The following is a 17,669-nucleotide window of genomic DNA, read 5'->3' as shown; positions in this document are numbered from 1 at the left end:
TGATGAAATGTGTCATGTAGGACATATACAGTACAGTAGTCTGCAGCCTATACCCATTATTTTGTGAAACTAATATATCTTCTGTAGCTGATGTTTTGGACACATTGTTATCATATTCAGTTACTTTAGGGTTTGTGGTTTTCCTTTGACAAATACATAAGATCCCTTATCTTCTTGGCACGTTTGTTTTGGTCCAGTCCTACACCAGACCGTGTGTCCAGTAAAGCCGCCATTATCTTTACTAATACTGCTGTCCATTGCAACAACTTTCATCTGTTAAACCCTGCTGACTTTAGTATTTTATTTTCTGCAGTACTATTTCATTCAGTTTTTGATATATGTAACATGATCTTGCATGAAGTCTCATGCTATTTTTGATTGAAGATGCACAGACAATTTGATCCTTTGCATCTCCTTGACCAAGAGCATATGTAAATGTGCATTTGAATATGACCCACATGTTTAATAGTGAAAACATAACATCTTTCCCAGATGCAGCATGGAACACAGCTGTGCAGCATCTGAGAATATATGAGGGAATTTGTTTCAATGCAAGGGAAAAGGCACAAGAGTGAACATAACTGTGTGCAGTTCCTCCAGTGTGTTTCACCAAACTGAGCATACTCATCTGAGCTGGTCACGCAAGGCGCGCTGACAATCTAGTCAATACAGTCAATGGACTGAATTACACACTTCAGAACTCTGGGTTCCTAGCATTTTTAAAACATTTATGGTTGAAACAACAACAACAACAAAAATTCCATGAATATTGTTATTTAATCCTGGGAAACAAATCTAGAAAGGAACTGAAGAGATCAGTCAATCTTCCAGTCTATTCCTTTCATTTTCCTTGAGTTGTGCACTACTTGCACAAATATCCACAGTCTTCAGTCAAAGATGTAGTCATTGCTTTACAAATCCACTCTCTGGGTGAAAGAAACATTTGAATATTAAATCACCATTACTGGGTGTGCCAGAGGGAGAATGTGTGCATCAAGGCTCTACATGATCCCAGTGCTGCTACAACAACAGGAAACATCATAAAGCTTGTTTAAAATAAAATAGAATAAAATAAAATAGACTTAGAATCAGATTTTTTAATTTTTTCTTCTTTTTTTTCCCCCTTCAAAAGATCTAAATCCCTTTCTAGGTCCTTAAAAGTCAGTAGGAAAACTATCTCTGGTGTCATTTGGAGCAGCAACATGCTGGTACTTTGCCTTATGACTGATGATAAAGATGTTGTCCTCATGGTATTGTGCTATGTAGAAGCACTTACAGGAGTGTTCACAGCAAAAGTCAATCCCATAGCAAAAAAAAAAAAAAAAAAAAAAAAAAATTCTGTATGCGTAAATGTAGCGCTGTTTGAATAAGATCAGACATCTCAGACAGAGTCCTTCCCTTCAGCAGGAATCTTCCATTCTTTGTGCTGAAAAGGAATAAGGGGAAGATTAAAAATAAAGGAGTGGAACAAGCAGACCTAGAAGAAGCACAGAATTTCAGCTGCCATTGTGAGAAATGAAGTCTAAGACAGGCAAGCTGGCACAGTGTCAGAGAAACTGAATGCAGAAAGTTGGTGGAAGATGTTTTGTTAAAAATAAAAAGAGCACTTTGTTTATCCCTTTTAAAAACAAACATAAATGTAACCAGAGTGATGCATTAAGTTGGTGGTTTGTTTCTGCCTGCATCCTCTGGATTTTAAAGGCAGGAAATTTAATAGGATCACAGACAAAGAAATTGCAATAGGTGTAGGAGACCCAAGAGGTGATTAAGGAATAAAAAGGGTTTCAGAAGTGAGAGGGAGAAAACAAAGACAAATCCAGTAAATGTCTTAGAAGATGCAGATAGATTTACAAGCAGGAGATAAGAGAAGAAATTTAAAGTTTCACCTAGCAGGAGAGTTCCTTGAACTGGAAATGTTTTCTTCTCCTATTTGCTTTACTTGGTTGCACAAAAGGCTGCTTTGTTGCTCTGTGATATTGTTATTTAGGGACTCTGGACTCAGCATTTTCAAGTGAGTTTGTTTAGTGGAGAACAAAATGTAGCTGTCTTTTTGCCAAATAATACCACAGAAATCATTATTGTATGTTTATAAAGTTTTACAGGAAGCTACCTGAAGAACACTGGGTGAACCAACCTTCAGCTGTGTACTTTGATCCAGTATTTACCATAATAATGATATCCCCAAAGGGTTTTATGTTAATAATAGCAGCAGTGACAATGGGAATATTTCTCCATCAGCAGCACCTCATTTTGCAGGGCTGATCCAAGTGGGAATCAGCTACCTCCTGTTTTGTATACCAACAGCCCTCTGAAGACCCAGAAGTTTTGAATTATTGCTAGTTGCAAAGCATTCATACCTGAGAGCAACCAGTCTCTCCTTGGAGACCTCCCTTGCACCTCCTCCATGCAGTCAGGTTGAGTTTGAAAATGGCAGGCTGGTAATTGCTCATCCAGATCACCTTCAGCTCCTGCCCAGAGATGGATGTCAGCATTTCTGTCCTCTTGCCCTTTCTTCCTTCCTCACCCTCTCGCTTGCTAACCATGGCATGAAGGAACAGAGAGCCCTGCTGGTTGTTAAAATATCTGCATTTGTAAAGAGTGTCTGTAGTTGTTTCCAGTTAAAGTCTATTTTATTCCATGCTCCCTTTTCTTCAAAACTAACAGTTGCTAGTATATCTCTAAGCATTTTCAGTGCTACTGAGGAACTAAACAGGGCTCTTTGGGGCAGAAAGATCTAATGTAGTGAAATGCAGTTCCAACAAAAGTAGGAACTTTTAGGCACTATTTTATCTTCATTACTGATCTGAGAATTGACAGTAGTCTTATATATAGCTGATTCAAATCACTTCCTAATAATCCGTCACATAAATTTTCATTTGTGATACAAACAGATAGCAACTCCTGACATCTTTTCTGTTTTCTTCTAGATGCAAAGAGTTTGGCTGAAATGCTTATGAGGTAAGAATAAATTCAATCTTCTTAAATTGAAAAATAATTGTCAGTTATGGCATCATATTTAAAAATTACTGTAGGGACAAAAGGAGTCTTTTATTCCTAAAGCCTTTCTCAAAACACACCATTTGACTCTCTTTTAAAAACTAGGATACGCTGATGGCTAGAAATATGAGAAAACAGTTTGTGGTCAGTCCTGTAACAGAACACAATAGTAAAATTTGCCACCTTTTGTATTAGTGCATTAAATTATAGAATACATGTGGGTTAATTTGGACATTTTTCCTGTTCAGAAAAACATTTGCATAATATGTACCAAAGAAATTGCTCTTTTGAGATCATGGCTTTGAAAACAGTAAGTGCCTGGATGTGAATACCTCTAAACTTTATAGTTTTATTTATATAATACTACAGTTATATTTATGTAGCTGCTATACCCTAAGGTGTATAAGAGCAGGAAAATCCATTTATTATTTTTCAGTTCTGTTCCATCAGTTCAGCACCCAGAAATCTAATTCAGTTGTGGAATTGCAACAGAATGACTATTGTGGCATCTCAATTTCTTCAGAGATGGAAATTTCATATCTACAGTGTTTATTGTTTTATCTGGGGAAAATGTTGAACTTTAAATCTGCTGCATATATTTGAAAATAGGATCAACAAGGGAATATTTCTAAGTTCAAGTGAGCTTTGGTTTGCTAGAAAATCTTTTTTATTTTTAAGCAACAAATTTGAGAATGTCATGGATATTTTATCAAATGAAACATACGCTAAACTTCCTCACTCATGATAAGCTTCACCTGCTATTATAAGAATACACTAACCCAAGACATGGTGACAGATGGTTTTAATGTGAACTCAGCTCTATGACATCAGTCTCCAAATACATCTGAATAGTCCCATTGATTTTAACAAAACTGGTCATGCAGTTCAGGTCACATTGTTCTTTTTTGCAACTTAGAAACCCCTGCTAGCAGCAGATTGCAGGTTTAAGCAACTTCAAGGAGATATGCTGTGACACATTTTTCATGATACAAAAAAAAAAAGGCACAGATTAGCATATACAGTATACCCGTTCCCTAAAGAAACCCATCATGGACCTCAGTATGCAACTTCTGGATGAAGATATTCAGTCCCATTGACAACCACACATAACACCTCTGCTTAACTCTACTGGTCTTATCACCACCTCTGTATGGCAATTTCAGAGCCTCACTCCTCTGACACTTAGAAAATTATCAAACTTCCAACATAAATGGTCCATTCTTCCCTCTGACAATGCTAACCTTAAGTTTAAAGATTTTTTGCTCTCTGTGCCTGATACATTCAGACAGCAGTCTGATCCCTTCCTAGCCTTTAGTTGAGAGCTGCTTTTCTACGTAATTGTCTTCCACTGTTTCTTTTTGCTTCTCCTTTCATTTTCTCCCATTCATTTATTTGAAAATAATATTATTTTTATTAAATAGTCATATTTTATACTTCTCTTAAAGTGTGAACAAAGGCAAATGACTAACAAGGCAGGACTTTAAGGTCCTACATATGGAGAAGCCTCTTAACTTAGAACTCTCAAAGTGATGCTATTTTGATGAGCTTTCCACATGGTACATGTTCAGTTACTTCTGAAACAGCTATGAAATACTTCCAACCAAAAACCTGAGCCACCCACCAACACTATATACTCCTGAAGATTTAGCATGTTAATAATGAAAGGATAAAAAGCCCTTTCCAAAGTAATAGTAACATATTATAAAGCTTCTGATATTTTATATACATGTATTTTAGATTTCACCAAAATCTGCTGTGTTACAAATATCAAGAAAGAGGGTGGCCATTGGTTGTGCCTTGCCATTTGAGTATGGGATATAAAGAACAGAAGATTCCCTGCTTGCTAAGAAGGTGTGAGGGATAGAGAGAGCTTTGTGTACCTTCCCATTTGAGGAGATTTTTATAAGTATGTGTAAAGCGGATTAAGAATGGAGCTTGAGTCTTGGCTTTGAAAGTTGCCAGCTTTGGCTGTTTAAGTCAAATATCTGAGGAGCAGGGTAAGCCCCAGCAGTTAGCAGTTTAATAGGAACTTGTTGCTGATACTTTAAACTAGCAAATAAAAATCTCTGCTGGCATACAATCACAACTTGACCTTTTTTGGGGTTGAAGCATAGATCCAGCCAACTTCTTTGTAGTTGTTCACTGTGAATTGGTATAGCAATTGGCTGAGCTTTCTAATTTTGAACACAGGGTAAAGAATATTTTATCTCTGAAAATACCCTTGACTGGCAGATTATTTACAAAATTTAGTTTCTGGTATGTTTTTACAATGATCAGCTTAGACATCAGGAAACACTGAGGTGGCTTGACTCTTGATTTGGCAGCAAGCACCCAGAATGACTTTACAGAGTGATATATTTTATCTCTTTACAAAGCTAGCTTGATCTAACACTGTGCTGTGCATACAGACATTTTCAGTCACTCAGATAAGTATTTTTTTATTACGTATCTAGGAAGACTAAAGAGGAGATATTCTTATAACTATGTGCACTTGCACTCTTTCAAAATGCATCATGCACTGTACTGGCTCTGGAGAAGGGCTTGTTTATCCACAGACTGTACATAAAAGCTCTGCTCAATCAGATCCAAAGGCACAGGTGTAGCCAAGTATTTGTCTATAATAGTGGGCCAAAGCAGACACTTGGGTAGAGGAAAGCAATACAGCAAATACATACTGACTCGTTCCCCAGACAGGCTCCTAGTCTCTAACAGTTTGGAGCTCAGAGGTTCAATGAACTGGAGAGAATGAGCTATATTACACACAGATCATTACAAAGTCTGACAGGTAAAGAATAGACACAGCAGACAGGTAAAGAATAGACACAGCACATGTTTAAATTTTAAGTTGTATCTGTAGATGAACGAAAATACATGTAGATGTGTTTCCTCCCTTTAAAGAATTAATTGTTGGGCTCCTCATCCACCAGGCTGTTAAAATACTTGGATGCATGAATTTTGCTAGGTTAGAAAATCCTTGGGCACCAAATTTCAAAATGGCAATACTAAAAATCTTTGCCTCACTGCCAAGTCCTAGAGCCACATAATTGCTGTTGGCATTTCAGTTTTTTTAAGCTGACAGTTGAGTTATTGTGGTCTGCAGAAAATAATTTAAAATTCATTGAGCCAGAAAGAGGTTACATGCTAATTAGCAGCAACCTTCTTGGCACTGCCAATTGCCTGTTCTGTGTTTGGACACTCCATGCCACAGTGCTGCCACATGGAGAAGTAATTAGACCAGTAAGAAAGAGGAGAGAGATCACACAAGATGAGGCATAACTCAAGATTAGTAATAGGGAATCTTCCTGAACATAAAAAGGCTTAGGTTTCAGTTCTGACTTGAAGGACTTTCCACACATTTTGCACTAACCTCTCCCTGGAGCCAAGAATAAATTCAGAATTCCCTCTGGGCAGGTGAACAGTACAACTACAAAGCTGGGGAACTGTCCTCCTGCCCTTTGTGGTGCAAACAATTCTTTCTGCATGGTTGAATACTTTGCAATAGTAGGAATACAGAGTGTTTGTACTACAGAAGAGCTTCTAGCTCTAACCATGATGCTGGGGTTAAAGCATTCTGTATTCTGCATTCTCTGAGGAAGATGTGTGATTTGATCGCTTTGCCTCCTAAAGCTCTGTTGAGCAAGTGAAGGGTGCAAGGATGCATTTATTGGACTTTATTTTGTGCTACATGAGTTGTATATGTATCTGATTGAACATATCCAATAATTATTGAATTATTGATTTTTATTCGAAATTGGATTTCACAAATTCAGTTTTCTGTTTGATCACAGGTTTGTTGTGTGATCTTGGACAAGCCCAGTGTGACCTGACTTTTCAAGGGCATCTATTCATGCATATTTGGCACGCAGATAATATGTTAGTCTCCAGTTCTCATAAAATTTCAGCAGCTTGAGTGGAAACCAATAGGATAGTGGCATCTAACCCATGCAGAGACTTTGAAGAGACTTTGAGAACGTCATTGTGGAATTTATCTGCATTTGAGAATCCTAAATGTCTTTGAAAATTTATGTGGTTAATAAGATACTGTGACTACTATTCTCCACTGATTACATATGGAGACAAGTCTGGCAGCCCTGGGTAGCTCTCCTGATATTTTGCTTTCAGAATGATTAAATGATGCACCAGTTGTAGGCTGTCTGAATGCATTTCAGCTATCCATCCGTACTATCAGAGCAATAGTACTGCCTGACCTCTGAAAGGCAGAGACATTAAAGTTTGTGAGATGGATAGATAGTGATCATGCTGGGGACCACAAGACGAGGGTAAAACAGAAGGTGAGAATCAGAGGTGTGTACCTGTGTGCCTGGAAGATCTTAGTCCTGGATTTGTGTCAGAATTTCTGACAACTGAGTGACAAGGAAATTCTTCATAAAAAGGACATAAAGGAACCCCCAAACCTAGAATAGTTAGGTCATGCTGGCATGGAAACAGCAGGAAGTTAAGGCAAATTTCTAGAAATGTGGTCTCATCCAGCATGCATCAAAGTGGCATTAAACTCCTACGTAGAGGCCCTCACTTAGGAAAGGAGTGAGTTTATCATCATGCAGCTTAATAGTCCTCTGAAGATTCCATTAATAACAATAATTCATTGCCCAAGGAGAATTAAAGTGAGTGATTCACAATTACTTTGCACCAGAAAATGACCCTCTACTGAATTTTAAAGTCCTTTTATATGTGAGTACTTGAATCACACCAATAGGTCATTTGTCTTAATTTTTCTCAGCCATCTTACCTAAACAAGTATTTGCAAATCTTTCTTCTTCTCAACAGAGTAATTACACCTGAAAGGGTAAAAAGTTCCTGTGTTTTTAGTGCAGTCTAAAGATTTCTTGCTGCAAGTTCTGTACTGGAAATGGTTGTAGCACTCAATTTTACTATCCATTTTCATTTGCTTTTGGTAGACAGTTCATTTAAGAAGTCATTTTCTGGTACACAAACTTCAAAATGAAATTGTTTCAATTTGCATGATGATAGAATAATTGTTTTAGATTTTTTTTTTTTTAGAATATCGCATCAATCAAATAGAAATAATCCATGAATGCAAACAAGATTTGCAATTTTACTCTTGCAGCATCAATGGACCTAAAACCTTTATTTATTTTGTACAATTTGTTAGTATTAATTAAATCTCTAGTCATTTGTTTGCTTTTTCATTTATCAATTCTAGTGACATTTGGAATTTATCTGAGGAAAAATAATGGAAAGTTTAGAAATAATTAGAAATTACTACAAGACATCTTCCTAGCAACCTGTTTGATCAGCTACATATTTCTTTACTTACATTCATAAGGAATGAAAGAAAAGGTCAATCTTACAAACTTTTTATTAATTTCCTTATATGACAACACTTATAGAAAACTATATGAAATTTTCAAACAGATCCCTGCTGAAAAATAATAAAACAAACCCTCAACACTGTGCATTCATCTAAATGCCTTGCCGTGTGCAATAAAATAATACTGTGTACTTGTTCTGAAGAGGGGAATATAAAATGTATGAGTATTTTGCTGATTTGTTCTATTATTTTTAGTTTGAGCTGGGCAGACTTATAGTTAGCAAGTTTGCAAGTATCTTTTCAGTTAGGCTGAATCTTACTGTTTGCCTCTCTTTTGTTTCCAGCAAGAATACCCGGACATCAGATACACTTAATAAGCAGCAGCAAACGCTGAGGATGCACATAGACATTCCCAGAGCACAGCTTCTGATTGAGGAGAGGGACACGATGGAGACCATTGGTAAATTATTGTTGGGCTTGTCCTCACCAGTTAATAAAACAAGCACAATAGTGGACATCCTTTATCTCACACCTTTCCTCTGATTGCATGCATCAAGAAGGAAGAGGTGCAGAGTAATTTGTCACATCTGTGAAATTAACTGTTTTTTTTTCATATAATAGAATGGCTCAGGTTGGAAGGGACCTTAAAGATCATCTAGTTCCAATTCCCTACCATAGGCAGGGATGCCACCCACTAGATCAGGTTGCTCAAAGCCCCATCCAACATGGCCTTGAACACCTCCAGGGATGGGGAATCCACAGCTTCCCTTTGAATCAGTTTCTGCTTTCAGTAGTCTCAGTATAATATTTAAAATAATTCAGAACATTAGGAAAGTGAAACTAGTGGAAAGAACAGCTTGGAGAAAATGAAGACTGGCAGTTTAATGATTTTCGTTTTGATTCCTCTATTGACTTTGACTAAACAGTTGGATCATTGGCATTACATATAAGGAAAATGAAAATGAAATTCTGAAACTACAAAATTGGTATTCAAGGATTTCAAACAGACATCTTCTAAAACTTACATGTTGCGTATTGTATCCACTTGTTATTATCAAGTTACATGATCAACATATTGATCTGTTTCAACATTTTGTTTATCTATGCAAAATTCAAATCTAAAATATTTCACACATCAGAAAACAATATTTCTTGTGTGGCTGGCACATAGCTGAAGTGTCATGTAAACAGATTTGTTTGCCTTTTTCAAATAGTCAAAACACAAGATGTCAGAAGTCTCAACAGAATAGAAATATAACCTGATTTCATGACTCTGTGGGTACAGACTGGAAAAACACTCCAGGATGACTGATCTTGTTGGACTTCTAACTTTTTGGGGTCAAAATCCATGTAGGGAAAGTCTTTGATGGATGAGAACGTAGCAGCACCTCAGGGACTGCATAGCTGGAGAGAGTTCCACAAACCAGGAGCAGCATCTCTCCATCTCCTGTCCATGCCCACACTGGGGAGGGACAAGCTGTTTAATCCCACACCCTGTCACACCTGATAGACACATTATGGGGTGCCATTTCACAGTGCAGTGGATTTGAAGAGGAGACCTACACTTCACCTGAAAAACATACTTTTTATTTTTTTAAATTTGAGCTTCCCAAAGTTCACCATTTTGATGCAGTCTTTTGTGCCAAGTTTCATCCTAAAGACAGCTTTTACTTTTGAGTTACAATTGCTGAGAAATAGGGGGTTATAGTGGAAATACCATTAGTACCTTAACTATAACAGTGTGATCAGTGCCTTGGAAATAGACAGCTCTACACAAAGCATTCAGAATAAGTAGTCACTTTGGCAGGCTTTGACATAGTTTACTGCCAAGAGGCTTTATTCCCAACCTGAATAAGAGCTCATCTTTTGCCAGAGACAGAATAATTTGGTTTCATAATGCTCATTCTATTTATGGCCTTCTTTGGGTAAAAAATGCTAGTTATGTTTTTGTGCACTGTTCACATTAACAGTGTCTTGTCAAGATTAAAAATAAATTAAAAAAAAATGAATGTTTAGAAGTGGATCACCCTCTGCTCATCAGTAAATGGATAGAAGCCCTGTTGCTGCCAGTACCCTCAGAAATGCATTATAAAGCTGTATAGCATAGCAAGAATAGATAAAAAGACTGAAAAGAATGTAAAAGAAAATCTGATAGCATGCACATAATTGTTCTGCGAATACAAATTCAGTGGAAGATTTATCACTGTTAATTCTTCCACAATCAAGTAGACCAGATTCCTCTTTAAAGTGAAAGAAATACAATAAGGTGTTCACAACTGGAAAAAAAAAAAAAATCTGTAGAGCACTAGCTTTCTGCGGGCTGCAAGGTCTGTACAGAAATTTGGTGGAAGTACCTTAGCTCTTGGGAAGCAATAGGCAGCAGAACTGTACAGCAGCAAAGGTCAGTGCTCGACCTTTTTTCCAGTCCTTCCAAAGGTCCAGCTTCATGTTACAACGTTCTTTGCAACACATAGGAAAGCCCACAACCAGTAGGACTGACTATACTGTGAGAAACATATATGACTTGTATAAAGCTTTCCAGAGCTCCTCTTTCAGATCTACAGTAGTGAGGTTTGTTGTAGGAAGGACTCTTTGGTGCAGAGAGAGCTAGTCGGGCTTAGTCCTTAGCTTGCAAAACAGCTTTTACTGGACTTAAGGGTGTTTAATTGTTTCCGTTGTCTTTAGCAGGGTACTGAGGTGCTTAAATTTAAGCAGAACCCTAAGACAAGTCTCGGGTCATGTCCATCATTCTGTCTGTGGGAAAAAAAAAAGATCACTAGTAGAGGGGTAGTTAATGAAATTACCTAGCGATATCACCTATTGCCTAGCTAATAAAAATATTAATAATAATATGTTGTTGAAGGGATCAGCTGAGTCCTCTGAAAATGAAGAGGAAATAGGGCAGCATAGAAAAGATGGAGAAGAAAGAATTATGGCCAAACATGTTTACACACAACAGAGTTTTTGGAAGGATGCTTAATGGCCTGTCTCAGTTGCACAACTCCAAGGTGAAATCCCAAATAAAAACAGGAAAATTACACTTATTCCTTATTTTTTTTGTGGAATTTGCAATTAAACACAGTCTCCCAGGCTGTTGTGCACACTTAAAAACCATCTCCAGCCCTGCACAGAAATGGAAACTGCATTGTCTTTGGTGAAGCCCAGATGAAAAAAAAATCTTGGAACTTATTTTAAAACTGTTATGGAGACAAAAATGAATTTCATTATTCAATATTTGATGAGTATTTTTGCTTGCAGATGACAGATCAACAGTTCTACTAACTGATGCTGACTTTGGAGAGACGTCTAAGCAGAAGTCACTGACTGTCACCCACACAGTACATTACCAGTCTGTGTCACAGGCTACAGGACCACTGGTGGATGTTTCTGATGCCCGGCCAGGAACAAGTAAGATTATAGGAGGATTTGTTATGTGGAGAGGAGAAAAGTGTAAGAAAATGAATGTGGTACTCCTGCATTTGTATCCTTATGTGTTGGGTTTTTTTGTTTGTTTGTTTTTTGTTTGTTTGTTTTTTCTTTAATCTGAAAGTTGAGAGAAATCTATTTAGGTCAGCAGAGAACATTTCTTGTACAATTACATTTAGTAATTCAATATGGTAAAAATTGCATATGTATCTGAAATGTAGGTGTAATTTGAAATAATTCATACTTGGCTTTCATTAAACCAAATTCATGCCAGTTTTTAATTTCTGGAATTTATTGAGTAAATTAGCTTAATGGCTTTTAATGTCTAATGCATTTTTTTCTCAGTGATCAATCTGTATTGTATTTCAAAATGTCTTCCGTCCTTACGTCTCCATCAGGGAAGAAACACATTTCTCATTATTGCTTTTCTGAAAAAGTTGTATTTCCAGTTTTAGTTATTATGGTAAATTACTTTTCCCAGACATCTTCATGTTGAGTTACAGTGATTAAAAACTAAAATAAATAAATATGCTTCTGCAATCCATCCTTCTTAATTTCTCTCAAGAATGTATTCCATATCTATGTAAATGGAATTTATTAGATTGAAGGAATACATTCACTAGCTGTATGCAATCTCTAAAATCTCTTGGATTATTTTCATCCCCTGACAGTTTTAGAATTTGTTTACTTGGTGAGTTTGGTGAAGATAAATGCTGAAAATTCAGATGTGAATCGCCTATAAAGCAAATTACTTGAAAAAATCTCTATTTAATTTTCATTACCACCCCAGTCTTTATTAATTATAGCTGTTGTAGTCCTGACCTTGCTGATTTTCTAGCTCAGAGATCTATAAGTTATGGTTCATTATTTCTTGAGGACTAGATTAGTACAGTCATTTGGAATCCCCTTTTCATCTATGGAGAGTCATGTCATTTGAATGAGAAGACTCAAGGTAAAACATTTGTTTTCCTTCTGGTAGCACTTTTCTCCACCCTTCGGTTCATGTATATGCTGGCACATGAAAGAGCGGAAAAAAATCATCCATTTTTTAACACGTTAGTACGTCAAGTTTATCTGAGCGACCAATGTACTCTCAATTGTTTTGAAACTCTACATGTTCTAATAAAGAAAGAGCTACCACTCTAAAATTGCCTGCCTGTCCCATACCACAGCAGTCTCTAGCACCAGACTCTTCCACTCCTATTCCCTTTTTTATGTGTGCAGTTATGTGCTTCAGGCCACTGGAGTCATTGAGACTTCCCTCAGATTGAGCTGGGATTTAACTCATGTGTAAGGGTACGATCTGCGTCCAGCCTGGCTTTGGAAACAGAAATCCACCAACATGTTTGTTACTTAGTAAAGATCTGATTGCAGCAGTGCACAGAGCTGGGCCGAGTGCTTTTAGGTAACATTCTCTGGTTTTAAGACATTAACGTAGCTTTGAGAGAAGCTGGGCTATGAGATTTTGTAAAGCTGCTTGTGCAGGATGCTTGGCTCAGTTTGTGGCAGTGCTGGTCTGAGCATACACAGTAAGTGCCAAATTTCCCATTAGAGCCCTTTCTAAGTTGCCATCTAATTCTTTTGTATTTATGAAACTTTTCCTTTCATGAACCTTTTTGCTGCCCACGTCAGCATTCTGCCTCTGTGTTTCAGCATATGATAGCAGGGCTGTCTTAACAGCTGGGGCACCAGGTGTGTGCTGTTTTCCATCATGTAGGCAGTGGACCTTGCAGAGTCCCTGCTACAAAATCCCTTACACAGGCACAGCACAGCTGGTGCAGTGCTCCTGCTCAGCACATGTTCAGCAGGACTAGCGCTGACCTCCTGCATGCTGGCAGCAGGCTCTCCTACCCTTATCCAAATTGTGAGTGAAGGCCTAGTGAGTCAGAGCATCCCTGCCCACCAAGCCTTCTCTGCTCCAGACCAAACAGTCCCAGTACTGTGCCCTGTGTTTTCTCCCATGAGCACTCTCCCTCTGACAGTCCCTTCATGGCTTTCCCTGGAGCAGGTACAAGGTTCACTTCTGGCCATGCAGTAGCCCCATGACAACTTTCCACAGCCACCACAATTGGTGGTTTATACTGACAGTCTGCACTGGGAGTTTCGTGCCAAGTGTGCTTTCGGGTGTTATCCACGTGAGGCTGTTATGTGTTGCATGACCAGCAGGATCAATCATCAATGGCACTGAGCTCATATATTTCCAATGCTGGGGTGGGAAGAGGGGTGTAATATGTGAAATATGAGAAGGGACAGACCATAGCTGGTTTTTGCAAATAAATTACTTGCTTAGAAGCAACAGGATACCTATTCTTACTGGGAATGCTTACGAGAAGTAATACTCAGAGTCATTATCTGAGTATTATTTTTTTTCTTTAAATTGCTTCTGCTGAAGTCTGTTACCTCAAAGACTGATGACTTCACCATTTGAATGCCAAAGAACATTTGAATATGTTTGAATTTTTCATTTCTAATACCTTTTCTCTCTATTGTTAGTAATAGCCTTCAAAAAGATTCAGTCACTTTCTGTTTGCCAAGAAATGCTTTTTTTCTATTCCACTTACTTTGTTAGAGTGTATCAGCCTCACTTTTACAGAAGAACTATTCTTAATAAAACCATAGAAGTCAGTTTTTGTCAATAATTCATTTTCGCTCAGCTGGTCACCAGATTATCTCTAGGACAATAAAAAGTAAAATGTTGCAAGCCTTACAAAAGTAACAGATTATCTTTAAAGTTTAAGAAATTTTATTTACTGTTTTTTAAAACAGTCAGATCTTTCAAAGCCTGTCACTAATGAAATTCTGAAGGATCTAATATAGGCTATGTCATGCATCCTGGCTGTTTGCTAAAAAATCTGGGAATTGTAGCTGATTAATAACATAGTATGATAAAAGTATTAGTGAAATGGTTGGAATAGAAAATTATGCCACCACATTCCTGACCACATATTTTTACAAACTGAGGGCAGGTGCCTGTTTTGGGGGTTTTCCGAGGGCACATCTACACTGATAATTTACCTGAGAATTCACTTGAGATGTGTGAAATTCCTGACCAGGTCTATTTGCCACATGCTGTTTCACATCTCAGAGAGGTTTTGCTGCTGGAGAACTGGTTGTATTGGATTAATGAACATGTCAATGGGAGGCTGGCTCAGTTCTTCAGCTGCTCCCTTTTTATTAGAAAGAGGGTATTTCAAGAAAGAGCTTTTACTTTTTTTTTTTTTCTACAAAGAATGTTTTGTGTTCTTTTTTAACCAAAATGAGTGGCCAGTCCCTTCTGACAGGGCTTGTTTCCTTGTCTATTCAAGAGCCTAGTGGAAAAGACATTTTCTGTTATCCGTCACAGATCCTACCACAAGGAGGAGTGCCAAAACCGGACCCACAGCTCGCAACCGCTATGCTAGTCAGTGGACCCTCAACAGACCTCACCCCACCATATCAGCTCATACCCTCACCACAGACTGGAGGCTTCCCACCCCCAGGCCAGCAGGATCCGTGGACAAGGAAAGCGACAGCTACAGTGTCAGCCCCTCACAGGACACAGGTACAGGTCTCTCTGCAGGGCTGCTCGCCAAAACTGGGTTGGCAGTAGCTGCATTAACCATCTTGGTCCTCAGTATACTTTGTTTGGTGCTTGGGTGCTGCAATTTATTCCTTGCCAGTAGTCTCTTTATAATAGTTGCCACAAATGCATATAATTCCAATGATAACAAATACTGTGCCCTTGCTTTCTCATGCCACATGCATAATGGAGCCCTTTGAAAGATATGGTATTTTTCTGGTAGCCGAAGCTCTATATATCCTGTGTCTGAAGGAAGAAGTAGGAGAATTTGCTGCATGAAATGTCATTGACCAGGAAGGGGCAATATTAGCAACCAACAGTATGTCTTGGTCAAAGGCAGAAATGTTTTAAGGTTTGAGCTACACTGAGGTAAGTCTTTTTTTGTTTTGTTTTGTTTTGTTGTTTTTTTCCTTTTTGCAGTCATGTATTGTGTTCATAGGTATTTTATAACCAAAAAAAAAAAAAAAAAAATAAAAAAAAAAGAAAAAAAAAAAAAGAAAAAAAGAGAGAGAGAGAGAGAGAGGAATGTCTGTAATTTGAGTCCAAACTAAAATCCATTCATAGCACTGAATATTGTAGCAGTTAGCTCTGATTTTCCTGAGAAACAACGTAGGCTTTTTTCCTCTAGATGGTAAGAGGGGAGACACTGAATACATATTCTGCCTGCAGTCTTCATCTCTCCGTGATGTCTTCAGATTATAGACCCAGTTGTAACAAAATGATAAAGTTTTCTCCTCCTGCCCTCCACTGAACAAGTGACAAAAAAAATATGGTGAATAAATGAGTAAATGACTAAGCAGAAGAGTAGTCACGAAGCAAATCTAGTAAAGGTTACACTTGAAGAAAGATAAAATAGCTTTCAAGGTATGCCTGACAGAAATGAATCTGGGCATACAATGGCCTCCTCAGAAGGAATTGCCTATCTTCTGTTCTGATTTGTAAGGAAAAGCATGGGTTGTGTGAGAACGCTGTGTTCTTTAGAGAAAGAGCAGTAGGTGCCGCTCACCTTTCACCATGAAAACTAATATGACTGCTTTTATTCTCTCTGTAAGAACAGGCATCTGACTTCCCTTGCAATCTGTAATTTATAGGTTGAAATTCTCATCATTTCATAATTCATTCTCTCAAACTTGCAGACCTGTATGTTGTCTTCACAGGGTAATGCCATTCAACAGATACCTCTAGCCAGTTAATGAACTTCTTCCTGATTTCTCCAGGTAGAAGGATCATGAGGCTTTAAGGATTTGTTCTAACACCTATACAGATAAAAATATGAATATCAGATGTTATCTCTGAAACTCTTATCATAGACATTCCTGATTTCAGGTGTGGTTGCACATGTTCTATATTTCATCTCCTAAGGTTATTTCCCAGTGAGTATGGCAAAAGGTAGGGAATTTAATTTGCTGTCTGGTTTAATTGACAAACTACATGCAATTTTGTAAACATACTTCATAATGTATAGTTTAGCATGGCTACTTTTCTACTCTGTGCCAGCCCTTGAACACCTAGAGATTTATGTAATTGATAGAAATGTATAGACCATGCTTAGGAAAGGTTTTATTGTGGCAAAATGTAGCTGTATTATGCATTTTCATTTCTGGGGAAAGTATAGAATCAGTGTAATCTAAGTGCTTCAGATGTTTAAAATTTCCAAATAAACATCACAGTAGATGTAGCCAAATAATGTGTTCAAGAATCAGTTGAACTAATAATAGAATCATAAAATCTTTAAAGTTGGGAAAGACTTCCAAGATCATCTGGTCCAACCATCCCTATACTACCAATGTCACCCACTAAACCATGTCCCTAAGCACCACGTCCAACCTTTGCTTAAACACTCCAAGGGACGGTGACTCCACCACTTCCCTGGGCAATCTGTCCCAATGCCTGACTGCTCTTTCTGAGAAGAAATGTCTCCTCATTTCCATCCTCCCCTGGTGAAACTTGAGGCCATTTCCTCTAGTCCTATCAGTAATTATCTGTGAGAAGAGGCCGACCCCCAGATCCCCACACCTTCCTTTCAGTTAGCTGAAGAGAGCAATAAGGTCTTCCCTGAGCCTCCTCCTCTCCAGACTAAACAACCCCAGTTCCTGCAGCTGCTCCTCGTAGGACTTGTGTTCCAGGCCCTTCACCAGCTTTGTAGCCTTTCTCTGGACATGCTCCAGGGCCTTGATATCCTTCTTGTACTGAGGGGCCCAAAACTGAACACAGTACTTGCGGTGCGGCCTCACCAGCGCAGAGTACAGGGGGACAATCACCTCCCTGGTCCTGCTGGCTACACTATTCATGATACAAGCCAGGATGCCATTGGCCTTCTTGGCTACCTGGGCACACTGCTGGCTCATGTTCAGGTGAGCATCAATCAGCACCGTTAGAGCCTTTGATCCCTTT

At 38.2% G+C, this 17,669-nt stretch overlaps 1 protein-coding gene across 1 annotated transcript in view; it reads left to right on the top strand.

The window, feature by feature from the left end:
* Positions 1-17,669, top strand: part of DSCAM (DS cell adhesion molecule) — a 478,363-nt gene that overhangs the window by 440,415 nt on the left and 20,279 nt on the right. Inside the window, exons 28-31 of the mRNA XM_032188234.1 lie at positions 2,928-2,958; positions 8,635-8,750; positions 11,549-11,698; positions 15,060-15,257. Of these exons, the coding sequence (XP_032044125.1) occupies positions 2,928-2,958; positions 8,635-8,750; positions 11,549-11,698; positions 15,060-15,257 (495 nt within the window). The remainder of the gene's footprint in view (positions 1-2,927; positions 2,959-8,634; positions 8,751-11,548; positions 11,699-15,059; positions 15,258-17,669) is intronic.

Source organism: Aythya fuligula, chromosome 1 (assembly GCF_009819795.1).
Source record: "Aythya fuligula isolate bAytFul2 chromosome 1, bAytFul2.pri, whole genome shotgun sequence".
Taxonomy (NCBI): Eukaryota; Metazoa; Chordata; class Aves; order Anseriformes; family Anatidae; genus Aythya; species Aythya fuligula.
The sequence above is the reverse complement of the archived record's forward strand: the minus strand, read 5'-3'. Positions and strand labels throughout refer to the sequence as shown.